The sequence below is a fragment of the Pongo abelii genome, chromosome 11, assembly GCF_028885655.2.
Source record: "Pongo abelii isolate AG06213 chromosome 11, NHGRI_mPonAbe1-v2.0_pri, whole genome shotgun sequence".
Classification (NCBI taxonomy): domain Eukaryota; kingdom Metazoa; phylum Chordata; class Mammalia; order Primates; family Hominidae; genus Pongo; species Pongo abelii.
In genome coordinates this window covers 51,064,399-51,080,135 of record NC_071996.2, presented here as the reverse complement: position 1 = coordinate 51,080,135, position 15,737 = coordinate 51,064,399, and the positions used below count along the sequence as shown (strand labels likewise).

Genomic DNA, 15,737 nt, shown 5'->3' with positions numbered 1-15,737 from the left:
CTGACTGAGGTCCTACGTGGTCCAATTTCATTGAAAGCAAATCTTATTTTTTGTCAGGCACAGTGCTTAGTTGGAGGCTTAGAAATGAATAACTGCCACACACCCTTTCCCAATTTGGGCCTCTCTTTATTCAAACTGTGGAATTATTTTCAAAGATAGGTTGGACTTGCAGCAAACCAGTATACCCAAAGGCACTAGAATGGGTTCTCTAGCTCTGCTGAGTTAATCCCTAAAATCCAAAGGTCCTGGCTGACCCTCTTCTTTTGTGTTCTTCTAGTGTATGCGTGCATACATGCATGCATGTGTTTGAATGGAAGCACTTAAGGATCAGCTTGTATTGCTGCCCTAGTGGTTCTCCCTCTAATGTCTTTGATTTATAAAACTCAAAAGGCTCTTTTAAAAGTTGAGTCTTAGGCTTTCCCAAAAGCTAAAATTCACTCCCTTTCAATAGAGCTCCTCACTACTCTAGGCAATATAGTAAAATACGAAGTGTGTGCTTGTATTACTCTCATGGTTCCCTTTTCTTCAAGTTTCTCCCTTTGGCACCTCTTCTCCGACCCATTCATAGTGCTCTTCCATTCATTAATCTTCTGCCAGGCCAAATGAAAACAGTGCGTCATCACAGTTATATACATCTGCCTTTTCTATCAGCAAGCAACCTGCCTCTACCCTGCAATTTATCCATTAAAAAAAAAGAATCCATTATTGATTCTATTACCAACCCCCTTTGAATGGTAATGAATTTCTATGTTTAAAGTGTAGAAATATTTGCAACTTGTAATGATGAACCATGACTAAGAGGCAGTATAAAACAGTTAAACAGGCACACGCTGGAGCCAGATGGCCTGGATTAGAATTCTGACTCTTCCACTTGCTAGCTGCATCACCCTGGGCTCTTTAATCTTAGGTTTAAAATGGGAGAAATACATTCTCTGTCCAGAAGGCTCCTTAGAGCAATAATTGGCTTAGTATACAAAAAATGTATGCAAACCATAACAGGATATAAATACAGAGGTCGGTAAATGTTATTTTACTATCTTTTACCCATAACTGTGGAAAGAAAAGTTTAGACTTCTTTAAAATTTTCAAGAAATAAACACATGAGAAAGTATTTTTATAGGTAGACAGCCCCTGGAATTATGTTACTGAGTAAGATGGGAAGGCAAATTTCCTTTAGTCTCTTAAGGTAGGGGAAACAAGATGCTGTAAGGTACTCTCAAGAGAGTGTGGCATCATTGGAGAATCATTTATGGAGATATTAGTCGCTAGCTGAATATGCTGAAGGCCTATCTTTGGTAACTCCTCCTAACACAATCAGTTCTGCTGAGTTACCTCAGGGTATCTTCTTTGGGAGGCCCCATAGGAGGGTTCAAAATGCTTGAAGGCCAAGAACCATGCACTCTTTATGACCAATCCTTTTATATTTTGTAATCACATCATGGCTAAAATATGTGCCACTATACATCAAATTTGCCTTATTATAGTGTCTTTATTCTCTCCCTGATTTCTTTAACCATGGTCTTTAATTTATTGCATTGTATTTTACTCTAAGTCACTGCAAATACCTTTTTTTCTTTTTTTGAAAAGTGGACATAAATAAATGCACATAGCCTGAAGGGGCATTCTCCTTTAAACTCAGGCTTCTCTTTCATTTATCTCAGACTACCCAATGATTAGTTTGCTTTTCACACAATGTCTGGCATTACCTTTTTTTTCCCCTGTAGTGACAAGGTCTCACTGTGTTGTCCAAGCTAGTTTCCAACTTCTGGGCTCAAGTGATCCTCCCACGCTGGCCTCCCAAAGTGCTGGGATAACAGGTATGAGCCACTGTGCCTGGCCTCCTTTCATACCTATTATCTTCTAGGTTTGGAGGCTTCTCCTCCTTCCTGGATTAGTACCTACCCAGATACAACTCTACCATTTCAGCCCATGTCCACACTCACAGCTTTGCCCAAGAATAGGACACGGTTGCAGCTAGTGCACAATCTGAGGAGAGAGGAATATCCTTAGAGGTAGCTGATCTGAATGTGGGCTGCCCTCAGGGGCTGGCCTTGTTCCCTGTCCCTTCTAATCACCTGAAATTGAGATCCAGCTTCACCTGTAACGTGTTCTCCACAAATCTGACAAAATCTGCTTCTGTACCCATGACATTGTTTTACTAGTCTTTATTTATTTGAATATGTGATGTCCTTTCACAGAATTTATGTCCAATTTCTTAATACACATCCAATAGTATTTTTTTTTTTACAAGAAAATGATGTTCCTGGAATGCATCCTTTTTACCAATAAGTCTTACTGTATAAACAAAACAATGCTCTTCATTTGTTCTGAATCTTTCCCAACTCTTTCCAATCAAAGTATGTTTGCCCTGAAAGAACAGGTCAATTATCATTTTTTGCATAATGCAGAGAATATCAAAAGACATTTCCAAGGATAATGAGACTGAAACTGGATGTTAGGCCAGCATCTATTTTAACCATGCTGAAAAACCTAGTGGTATACACAGGTCCACTTTATGTTGGTAAGTGTAACTTTTTCTCTTTTCCAATGTAGACTTGACAACAGTCAGCTTTATCAGTCTGAGAAGGAGTCAGCTTCAAGTGTACAGCAGTGTACAGCAGTGTCCACACACAGGCATTTTGCCAGGGCTTAAAATCTTGGAAGCAGACACAAACAGTACATTTCAATTCCCTTTGAGTGCATTCCTCTCCCTGCCTGACAGATGACAAGTTATTACTCCACCTATCCTTTCTCCTGAACTCTTCTTTCAGTCAAGACAGTCTACTGTTCTATGTTTGTAAGACTAAGGGAATGGGATGGGGGAAGTAAACTTTCATTTCAAAATAAGAAAAGAGAGTCCTGCTACCAAGAACTATTTAACTGAGTTCAAAACTGGATACAATTTAACTTCAGAATACTTAAGAAAGGATGTCAGGCCGGTGCGATGGCTCATGCCTGTAATCCCAGCACTTTAGGAGGCCAAGGTGGGCGGATCACGGATCACGAGGTCAGGAGTCCAAGATAAGCCTGGTCAACATGGTGAAATCCTGTCTCTACTAAAAATACAAAAATTAGCTGGGCGTGGTGGCGCGCACCCGTGATCCCAGCTACTCTGGAGGCTGAGGCAGAGGAATTGCTTAAACCTGGTGGGGGCGGGGGGGAAGGTTGTGGTGAGCAGATATTGCACCACTGCACTCCAGCCTGGGCAACAGAGCAAGACTCCGTCACGGGGGGTTTGGGCAGAGGGAGGAGAATGTTAAGTTCCTTCGTGTTCTACAATTCCAAGATATTTAGTACCAACTGTAAAATGTTATCATATTAAATAAAACAGGTAATAGGAGATCAAATAAAGATACTATTGAAATGTAAACAAAATTGTTTCCTTAAAGAGAAAAGTTTGGGTACTGAATTTAATAAAATTATTGAACTCCAAGAGGAATGAAAATTATAACATTTGCGTTGAGGAACCCAAAGTAAATGTAATTTAATGAAAGTAGGTAGCGTTTTTTTCTGCATGTGGCACACAACTGAAGAGTGTTACTATCTTAGGTCATCAAAGACTTTGTGCCTTCAAGATGCTTCCCACCTGGTAAAGACAGCTCGATGTGTTATGATTCAGTAAGTTCTGCATAAAGCTGATAAGGGTGACCATGAAGAACTGCTACTGAAAGGGATCGGAAGGAACAAGAATGTTTGTCTCACTTTCATAACAGATTGGAGTCCACTCCCAACTCCTTCTTGGCACTTTTTGGGCTAAATTAACAGTTGGTGAATAACAGAACTCACCTTTTAATTTCTAACACAGCAGGTTGCTCAATTTCACTGTATGCACTAATAATTTTAGCCTTATATGTGATTCGGTGTACAATTTTTAGTCCAACGAATACTGATGGCTCGAAAATGCCATGGAGTATATGCTTTTAATTTCATTAATTCTTTCACTCATTTATTTATTCAGCAAATATTTAACTGCACACCTAACCACATGCTATAAGTACTGTACTAGGCAGTGAAATTCAAAGAAAAAAAAGTCCCTTCTCTCAATAAACTCTGCCCAACAGAGGGCAAACAATCACAACTGAAGGTGGTCAGTGCCACAACGAAAGTAACGCACTGGACACAGGAGGGGTGGGGCAAACAGTGCCAAGAACAATGCTGAGAGAAGTCAGAAAAAGGCTCCTAAAGGTAATCCTGGAGGCAAGTTGTATTTTAACAAGTGGAGAAGTAAAAGGCTATGTGAAGACATAACAAAATAAGGCATAACTCAAAGAGCTACAAAGATCTCATTATTAATGTAGCTTAAAGCATGATGGGTTAAAGAAATTAGGAAGGAAAAGTGTATTGAGACTACACTCTGGGACTGTACTAGCTAATAAAAATTCTAAAGTACCGTAAGATGGAGCCCCTGATCCCGAGGAGGTTACAGTGTAGAGGAAGAAAAAGACCCTCAAACAGTTCATTTCAATAAGGTTGGTGTCATAGTGGAAGAACACATAGGGAAACATAGCTAGACAGGCACAAAGGAGTGCCTTATACATCACACAAAGATGTTAAAAATTTTATCCTATAGTCAACAGACAGTCACTGAAAATTTTGAAATGGATAGTAATTACAACAGTGGCAGTGGATGATGGATTGGAAGGTATAAAGACTAGGGCAAGAAGGATCAGGCAAGTATGTGATGAACCTGAACAAGGCCACCCTACTGCGGCAACTTTACAATGTTTTTTTCTAGCCAAGTGAATGCGGATTCTCTCTAATCTATCATTAAAAGAAAAGGAAAAATCCAGAGTGAAATTTTCTGAAACTCCTTAAAGGCTTAGCAAAAAGTTACATAAAAAAAATTTTTTTAAACCTTCCTTGGAAAAGATCAGTAATGAGTTTAAAATTTAGTACAGATAACCTTAAGTCCAATAAGCAAATTGTGAAATATCAAACTGATGGAAAGTGGTATATGCATTTTAAATGACTATATATAAAAATCTGAGAAACTTAAAATATGACTAGAAAGGCAGAATAAATATCATATGTGCAGTAAGATACTGTATAGTATGCAGTATATGCTGACAAGCTAAAAGAAAAAATGAAAGGTAAAATAATTTTCTATTATTTTTATTGTTTTTTACAATAATAGAATAAAATGAAATGAAAAAAACCAACACAAGAATAATGTTTATTGTATTCAATGGGCCTGACCCACATGAGTTACACCCGATTTTTAGTTCTTGGTTTCCTAGAATGGTTTTTACAAATGGTCTTCCTGCCTAACTCCAATATTATCAAAATACAAAATAATTGATACTTTGGCTTAAGAGAGATCCTTAAAATTCCTATTATGAATAGTTATCTCCTTCCTGACTGATAGAAGGTAAAGGCAAATTCAAAAAGCTAATGAGACTCAAAGTCAAAGAACACAGGAGAAAAAAAATACATAAATAATTTTTGCATGTGTGTTTCTCTAGACTACTTCAGAGAAAAGAAATCTGTGGAAAATGGCTGTACCACCAAAAGACTTTTTAAAGCCATTTTAAAACAATTCAGTCAACAAACACACCATTTATTGAGCATCTATAAGCCAAGCACTTTACTCTGAAGACATAAGAGAAAATAAAATATATAGTTCCTGCCCTCAAGGAGCTCACAGTCTAAAAGGAGAGAAAGAATGGTTACAAATAATTGCAATAAAGTACGGTGAGTCCTCTAACAGAAGTATGTAAAAGATACTATGATAAGCAAAGAAGACAGGTAGAGTGAGAAAAGTCAAGGTGGCTTTCATAAGGGAGTTAAGTCTTTAATGAGCTATAGGAAGGGAAAGAAGACTTCAATAGCACATGCAAAGAAATGTTAAATATGAAAGAAGGTGAATGTGGGTAATTTTCGTAGTCCCTATGGTACACAGAGTGAAGGGAAGAGCAAAAATAAATGAGGTTAAAGGAGAAAGCAGGGAACAAATTACAAAGAACCTAATATTCATACTAGAGAATATGACTATTATAGAATTCTATCAAATCTAAACTGCCATCAATTGCAAGACACAACATTACTATATGCACCGTAAGAAAGAAAAAAGCTTTATGCTTGGGTGTTAATATTAGTATAGAATACTACTGAATAAAGCTACATTACCAAAGGGCTATGCCCTCAGTGTAAGATTAAAGAAATAAATTAGCCATGGAGAAAGGGAAAGCAAAGAATTTTGTATTTCTCAACTTGCCCTTAGGTAGAAAGGAGAAGCAAAAAATCTTCCTGAGAACTGAACCTTGAGCAGATCTGCAGCCTAAATTAAAGCTAACACTGTGGTCCAAAAACAAACGAACAAAACAAACAAGCAAAAACTTTAACATGGTCTCTGGTTGGTAGTGTCCCCAAATGCCTGGCAGAAACAAATGAAAATTCTCTTTAGAAGAACAAGACTTAAATCCTGAACAACAGCAATTTAAGATGCAATTTCACCGCAAAGATGAAAACAGTGCATCTCAGAATCAATGAAAAGCAGTCAATCTTATAGTCAGTCTTAAAGCTGGTGATGTTTCAGAATCACACAGGCAATTTTTTAAAAATACAAATCACCAGACTTCACACCCAGAGATTCTCATACAGGTAGGTTGTCAGACAGGTGGGTACTTCAGGTAGGCCATCCGGATGTTGAGCCTTGGAATCTCTATTTTAACAAGCTATCCAACATTTCTTTTTTACACACCTGACAAGATAACAAGACACTAGCATCTGTCTACGGAATCAGCTGAAAAATCCTACTCTAGAAGTTCTTTGTGGAGAGAAGCTAGATTAGAAGAGTATAGGGACAGGAGACACAGGACAGTAAATATAACAGGAGATTGTTAAAAGTCTTCATGCTAGAGGTGGTGATCATTTAAATACTAACAGTGGGAGAAAAGTAAGAGTATTAAGGAGGCAGAACTACACAGAATTCTTTAATAAAAACTATATGAAAGTAAAGGCATTAGATTTGATTCTGAAAAATTTCAGAAGACTACTCCTGGGCATTAGGGCCACTGGGCCTTTAAAAGTAAATCTCAGGTGGGCGCAGTGGCTCACACCTGTAATCCCAGCACTCTGGGGGGCCGAGGTGGGCGGATCAACTGAGGTCAGGAGTTTGAGACCAGCCTGGCCAACAAGGCGAAATCCCATCTCTACTAAAAATACAAATATTAGCTGGGTGTGGTGGCACACGCCTGTAATCCCAACTACTCAGGAGGCTGAAGCAGGAGAATCGCTTAAACCCAGAAGGCAGAGATTGCAGTGAGCCAAGATCGTGCCACTGCACTCCAGCCTGGGTGACAGAGAGACTGTCTCAAAAAAAAAAAAAAAAAAAAGGAAATCTCATTTGGGTATAGTAATCCACCACCTTTTAGCTGTGTAATAAAGTATAAGTGCTATACAAAATCCTATACTACATAAATATCAAATGTTCCAAATGTTACTTAAAACTCAAAATGATTTCCAAATTCAGATGTAAGCACAGAGGGATTTTATTCTTTAATGTTTAACATTTCTATTAATCAGTGTGTATGAATTAAAAAATTAGAATTTCTTTAGCCAAAAGAAAAGATTTCCACTGGTTGATAAATTTAAAGTACAAACAGAAAACAATGAATTAACAAACTTACGCTGAATATGAATGAACTGTTTTGGCTGTTTAAATTCTCCTTTGTACAAGCGACTGTAATAGTTGACGTTGCTCTCTGCCTCAGGAACAGGAATGACCATGCTCTCTTTTTTTTCTCTAAACACTTGCTGTGCTGAAATCGCTCGCTGTAAATGATGTTCCTGGAAAATGTAAAGTAGGCAACATAAGTTGTTTTAGTAATATTAATCAATGCATAATTTTATATAAAAGTTACTTTAATAATCACAAAGTACTTTAAGAATAAATTATAAATAGTTCCTTTGCGAAAGACCTATAGATACACTGCCATCATTCTCTCTTAATACTTGTGGCTCATACTGATCACCTTAGATTATTACAATTTTCATAAGTAGAATTTAAACAAAATTAAATATATACTCAGAAACTAGAATATAAAATTTCAGTTACAAAAAATTAATGTTTGCTAAATTAATTGAGGTGTTTGTCACCACTACCAGATGAAAGAAAAATTCCAAATTACAGGAAATAAATTTGTATCACAGATTTTAAGTATCTTCTGCATTTATTACTTCAAACTTTAAGAGTACAAAATTCTGAATAATTCAAAGAAAGATAAAATTATGTTCAACAAGTTTTATTACTACCAGGGCAGAAAATATTTTTAAATAAAGGTTAAATGAATAGTTCCTATAACATATATCCAGTTTCTAATCACTTCATTACCTCCACAACTTACTGAAATAGCATCCTAAATAGAATTTTCCCTCCTTCCTCCCTTCCCCTACAATGGTCCATTCCCAATAAAGCAGTTTTACTTTTTGGAAGGTAAATTGTGTCATGCCACCCACCCCATAAAGGATTTCTGGTCTCCATTCTATTCAGAGTAAAGGTTAAAAATCACTCAATGGCTGCGTGGTGGCTCATGCCTGTAATCCCAGCACTTTGGGAGGCCAAGCCGGGCGGATCAAAAGGTCAGGAGATCGAAACCATCCTGGCTAACACGGTGAAACCCCATCTCTACTAAAAATACAAAAGAATTAGCCAGGCGTAGTGGCGGGCGCCTGTAGTCCCAGCTACTCAGGAGGCTGAGGCAGGAGAATGGCATGAACCCAGGAGGCAGAGGTTGCAGTGAGCCGAGATCACACCACTGGACTCCAGCCTGGGCGACACAGCAAGACTCCGTTCCCAAAAAAAAAAAAAAAAAAAAAAAAAAATTCACTCAATGACCTACGAGACTCTGCATCTCTCTTATCTCATTTTCGACCTCTCTCCTCTCCAATCTTTAATTCTAGCCACACTGATGTTGCTCTTTCTATATATCCAAATGGTCTGCTTTCAAAATTGCTTCCAGTTTTATCTTAGCAGAGAGGCCTTCCATGACTTTTTTTTTCTAATCTAAAAGAGTACTCCTCCTTTGGCCTTCCTTCCCTGTTTTACTTTCCTCCATACCTTTCCTGTTTTACTTTCCTCCATACCACTTTGCAACATCTAACATAGTAAAGATCTCATTTGTTTACTGCCCCTCTCCCCCTAGCATAAAGTACGTTCTAAGAAGGCAATGATTTTTGCTTGTTTTGTTAATTTCTTATCCCTAATGCCTAGTACAATGGCCAAAATATAGAAGCTGCTTAACATACATTAACTGAATGAATAAATGAAATCTTTACTGGATTCCTACTACATGTCAGGCTATGCAAAATGCATATAAAGAAACTGAGGCATAAGGATGTTTCGTAAGTTGTTGAGGTCAAACAGCTCTAAGTAACAAAACAGAAATACAATCCAGGATATACATATATATGCAAAGCCAAAATTCTTTTTTTTTAAATTTTATTATTATTATACTTTAAGTTTTAGGGTACATGTGCACAACGTGCAGGTTTGTTACATATGTATATATGTGCCATGTTGGTGTGCTGCACCCATTAACTCATCATTTAGCATCTCCTAATGCTATCTGTCCCCTCTCCCCTCAACCCACAACAGGCCCCAGTGTGTGATGTTCCCCTTCCTGTGTCCATGTGTTCTCATTGTTCAATTCCCACCTATGAGTGAGCACATGCAGTGTTTGGTTTTTTGCCCTTGCAATAGTTTGCTGAGAGTGATGGTTTCCAGCTTCATCCATGTCCCTACAAAGGACATGAGCTCATCATTTTTTATAGCTGCATAGTATTCCATGGTGTATATGTGCCACATTTTCTTAATCCAGTCTACCATTGTTGGACATTTGGGTTGGTTCCAAGTCTTGCAAAGCCAAAATTCTTAATCCTAAGATATTACACCATTTTTTTGGAAATCAGAAGGTCTTAATTTCATTCAAGCCTTTAGGGTATGTGAAATGTTATTATACAAAAGGAATTAGTGTAGTGATCCAAAAAGAAAAGTTTCGTTCAGCAAGACATAAATAAAATTAAACTGAAGGTCCATTCTATGCAAAATACACAGTAGATTAGTTTGATTATAACCAGTACTTTAAAAGGAAGGTAAGATGATAGAGGGGGATAGATATCAAATAATGAGAAAAGAATGACATTAATTTCACGATCTTCTGCCAGTAATTACTGTTAAAGAAAGCAGAGAGACAGACATATGAAAACAAATGGGAAAGAAAAGAAATACAATATGAGGAAGTGGGCAACAAGCTTCTATGCCATAGACAAGTGAACAGTAAGCCAGGGCAGCTATTGGGACTCCCACAAGTTTTGTCAGATCCAATCAAGTCATACCTGCTTTTCCCCAAATAATCATCTATACTACATCATAGTCAGCATCTCTTTGGCATTTTGTCAGAATAAGTTAAATCAAGAAAGCATAAGCATATTTAAGAAAAATGCCATGAAATTTGGCTAAGGAACAGAAGTCTAGGAATAGCTAAGTAAACTTAAAAAGAAGCAGAAAATGTGGTATGAGAACGGAGACCTGCCTACTAGAAATCACAAAATATTATAAAGCCACATTTTCTGCTCCTTTTTAAGCTCACTAAGTGCCACTCTAGTGAACACACAAATAATAACGAAGCAAAACAGCCTTACTGCTGAGACAGAGAAAGTTTCAGTGGTCTGGATAGAAAATCAAACCGGCCACAACATTCCCATAAGCCAAAGCCTAATCCAGGGCAAGGCATTTCAATTCTATGAAGGCTGAGAGAGGTGAAAAAGCAACAGGAAAAAAGTTAGAAGATGGCAGAGATTGGCTCATGAGGTTGAAGGCAAAAATCCATCTCCATAACATAAAAGCGCAAGGTGAGGCAGCAAGTGCTGATGGAGAAACATCACAAGTGATCCAGAAGATCTAGTTAAGATCACTGATGAAGGTGGCTACACTGAATAATAGATTTTCAATGTAGATGAAATAGCCTTCTACTGGTAGAAGATGCCATCTAGGACTTTTATAGCTAGAGAGGAAAAGTCAATGCCTGGTTTCAAAGCTTCAAAGAACAGACTGACTCTCTTGTTAGGGGCTAATCAGCTGGTGATGTTAATTGTAGTCAATGCTCATTTACCATTCCAAAAATCCTAGGGCCTTCAAGCATATGCTAAATCTACTCTGCCTGTCCTCTACAGGTTTAATAAATATTCTAAGCTAACTGTTGAGGGCTACTGCTCAAGGAAAAAAAAATTATTTTAAAATACAACTACTCAACAATGCATATGGTCACCCAAGAAGTCTGATGGCGATGAACAAGGAGATTAATGCTATTTTCATGCCTGCTAAGACAACATTCATTCTGCAGTCCATGGATTAAAAGTAATTTTGACTTTCAAGTTTTTATTTAAGAAATCCATTTTGTAAGGCAATAGCTGCCATAGATTCCTCTGATGGATCTAAGCAAAGTAAACTGAAAACCTTCTGAAAAGGATTCACCATTGTAGATGTCATTAAGAACATTCATGATTCATAGAAAGAGGTCAAAATGCCCACATTAACAGGAGTTTGAAAGAAGGGAATTCTAATCCTCATGGATGACTTTGAGGAGTTCAAGACTTCGTAAAGGAAGTAACTGAAGATGTAGTGGAAATGACAAGAAAACTAGAATTAGAAGTGGAGCCTGTTCAGAATATTATGTGACCAAATTGTGGCAATTTCATAAAACTTGAACAGATGAGGAGTTGTTTCTTACGGATGAGCAAGGAAGTGGTTTCTTGAGATGGAATTTACTGCAGGTGAAGATGTTGTGAACATTGCTGAACTGACAACAAAGGATTCGGAACATTATACAAAGTTGATAAGCAGGAGCAGGGTTTGAGAATGCAATTTTGAAAAAAGTTCTACTGTGAGTAAAATGTTATCAAACAGCATCACATACTACAACAAATTCTTTCATGAAAGAGTCAACTGATGCAGCAACCTTCACTATTGTCTTATTATAAGAAACTTCCACAGCCACCTAACCTTTAGCAAACATTACCCTCATCAGTCTAGCCATTAACATCAAGGCACGACCCTCCAACAGTAAAAAGATTGTGAATAACCGAAAGCTCAGATGACCGTTAGCAACCATTTTTTAGCAATAGGGCATTTTAAAATTAAGGAATGTATATATTTTAGACACAGGGCTAGTGCATACGTAATAGACCACAGTATAGTATAAGCATAACTTTTTTTTTTTATTTTTATTTTTTGAGATGGAGTCTCGCTCTGTCACCCAGGCTGGAGTGCAGTGGCGCAATCTCAGCTCACTGCAGGCTCTGCCCCCCGAAGCAGAGCTCACACCATTCTCCTGCCTCAGCTTCCTGAGTAGCTGGGACTACAGGCTCCCGCCACCACACCCGGCTAATTTTTTTGTATTTTTAGTGGAGATGGGGTTTCACCGTGTTAGCCAGGATGGTCTTGATCTCCTGACCTCGTGATCTGCCTGCCTCAGCCTCCCAAAGTGCTGGGATTACAGGCGTGAGCCACCGTGCCCGGCCAGCATAACTTTTATATGCACTGTGAAACCAAAATATTCATGTAACTTGCTTTATTTAGTGTTACTCGCTTTATTGTGGTGGCTTGGAACCAAACCTACAATATCTGTATATATCTAAACATGCTAAATAAAACCATAGACAGAAGAAAACAAAGGGAAATATCTTTCTGCTATAAGAGCAGAGAACTTCTTAAAATTTCAGAAGTACGAACAATAAAGCAAAAAAAAAGAAATCTATTATATTAAAATTAAAAATTTTTGTTCAATAAAGGACACCACGGACAAAGTTAATAAATTTATGACAAAATAGTATGTTTATTTTAAAGTCTAAAACCTATAAATGATTACTATCTAGAATATATAAGAAACTCCTGCAAATTAACAGGAAAAGTAACCCTAAAGGAAAAATGAGTAAAAGATATAAATAGGCAATTTACAGAAGAGAAAACCCAAAAGGCTAACAAGTATGTGAAGAGATGTGCAAATTCATTAGTAATCAGAAAAACACAAGTTTAAAAAATTTTATGAGATGATTTATACTGATTAGGCTGGCAAAAATAAAAAACTAAAATAATGCCAAGTGTTGGCAAGGATATGATACAACTTCCTGCATGTATGACTATGGAAGCACAGACTTTCTACCATGCCAGAGAGCAATGTGATTAATTACTCAAACTGAATCTGCATAATCTGTGAACTAGCAACTCCTGTCTTGACTGTATAACCCAAAGAAAACCTCACACAGGTATGTAAGTAGGCATAGGGGTTCACTGAAATGGTATCTGCTGTAGAGGAAAGTTTGAGGCAATGTGGGTATCTATGAGTGGGACAGTAGGGAAGTCAAATGTGGTAGATGCTCATCATGAATATTACAAAACAGTTGGTATCAACAGTCCAGATGCATATACAATGTGATGCATCTTAAAAGCACTGTTACGTGTAGAAGAATCAAGCTGGATCCTCAGCTTTCACCTTATACAAAAATCAACTGACCTGAAACCATAAAAATTCTAGAACATAACATCAGAAAAACTCTTCTAGACATTGGCTTAGGCAAAGAGTTCATGACCAAGAACCCAAACGCAAATGCAACAAAGATAAATAGATGGGACCTAATTAAACTAAAGATTCTTCACAGCAAAAGAAATAATCAGCAGGGCAAAGAGACAACCCACAGAGTGGGAGAAAATATTTGCAAACTATGCATCCAACAAAGGACTGATATTCAGAATCTACAAGGAACTCAAACAAATCAGCAAGAAAAAAAACAATCCCATCAAAAAGTGGGCAAAGGACATGAATGGACAATTCTCAAAAGAAGATATATAAATGGCCAACAAACAATGAAAAAATGCTCAACATCACTAATCGTCAGTGAAATGCAAATCAAAAGTGCAATGAGATACCACCTTACTCCTGCAAGAATGGCCATAATTTAAAAATTAAAAAGTAATGATGCTGGTGTAGATGTGGTAAAAAGGAACACTTTTACACTGCTGGTGGGAATGTAAACTAGTACAACCTCTAAGGAAAAACAGTATGGAGATTCCTTAAAGAACTAAAAGTAGATTTGATCCAGTAATCCCACTACCACCCGGTAGTGGATTATCTACCCAAAGGAAAAGAAGTCATTATATGAAAAAGACACTTGCACGCATTTACAGCAGTACAATTTGCAATGGCAAAAATATGAAACCAGGCTAAATGCTCATCAACTAAGGAGTGAATGTGGTGTATATATACCATGGAATACTACTCAGGCATAAAAAGGAATGAAATAATGGCATTTGCAGCAACCTGGATGGAGGTGAAGACTATTATTCTAAATGAAGTAACTCGGGAATGGAAAACCAAACATCACGTTATTATTTATAAGTGGGAGCTAAGCTATGAGGATGCAAAGGCATAAGAATGATATAATGGGCCATGTGTGGTGGCTCACAGCTGTAATCCCAGCACTTTGAGAGGCCGAGGTGGGTGGATCACGAGATCAGGAGATCGAGACAATCCTGGCTAACATGGTGAAACTCTACCTCTACTAAAATTACAAAAATTAGCCGGCAGTGGTGGTGCATGACTGTAGTCCCAGTTACTTGGGAGGCTGAGGCAGGAGAATCGCTTGAACCCGGGAGGTGGAGGTTGCAGTGAGCCGAGATCATGCCACTGCATTCCAGCCTGGGCAACACAGCAAGACTCCATCTCAAAAAAAAAAAAAAAAAAAAAAAACAAGAATGATATAATGGACTTTGGAGACTCGGCAGGAAGGATGAGAGGGGACTGAGGGATAAAAGACTAGACACTGGGTACAGTGTACATTGCTCAGGTGATGGGTGCACCAAAATCTCAGAAATCACTACTAAAGGACTTTTCCAAGCAAGCAAACACCACCTGTTTCCCCAAAGCTATTGAAATTAAAAAAAAAATTTTTTTAAGATCCTTGTGATATATTTTGTGAATAAGGAAAAAAAAAGCAGTGTTAATTCAGAAAACTCATAAGAAATAGAATCAGATATAACATGTGATTTCTATAAATTAAAAGCAAATGTACATAAAACAGTATAGATTTTGCCAAAAGAGACACATTAAACATATTAGTTGGTTGCCCCAGAGGGTAGAGAAAAGAATGGGAGTAGCAAAGAGAGAGAGAACAGAATAAATAAAGGAAACCAGAGAGGAGTCTTGCAATACCCTTTCAAATTCAGGCCGTATTGGACTGCAGTGGCAGAGACAAAACACGATTGGCCATATGTGATTAACTGCAGAAGATGACCACATGGAGATTCACTATACTTGTGTATGTTTAATAATTCCATAATAAAAATGAAAATAGAGTGAGAGGAGGGGAGGAGAGGAAAAGAGAAGGCCCTTGTAGAAACCAACAGTAACAACGTACCATAAAACTGAGTATATGAGTAACTCGACTCTCTGCAACTTTCCTCCCCAAAAAAACTCTATACAATAATAAGATTATGTACTAGAGAGTTTTCAAAACATATTTAGTTTTAAAACTGAACAAGGGTTTTGGTGTGCACTCAATGCACCCCAGTAACCACAGATCAAAAACACTACTCATTAATTAGTAGAGATAAAGGCTTATGAATACTGGTAATTTTATAAACATAAAATGACAAGGTAGAGAGGACGTGGAGAAACAGGAATGCTTTTACACCGTTGGTAGGAGTGTAAACTAGTTCAACCATTGTGGAAGACAGTGTGACG

At 37.6% G+C, this 15,737-nt stretch overlaps 1 protein-coding gene across 1 annotated transcript in view; it reads right to left on the bottom strand.

Moving 5' to 3' along the window:
* The window catches only part of EPC2 (enhancer of polycomb homolog 2), a 142,769-nt gene that overhangs the window by 89,532 nt on the left and 37,500 nt on the right, over positions 1-15,737 (bottom strand). The window contains exon 2 of the mRNA XM_002812468.6: positions 7,629-7,788. Coding sequence (XP_002812514.4) covers positions 7,629-7,788 — 160 coding nt within the window. The remainder of the gene's footprint in view (positions 1-7,628; positions 7,789-15,737) is intronic.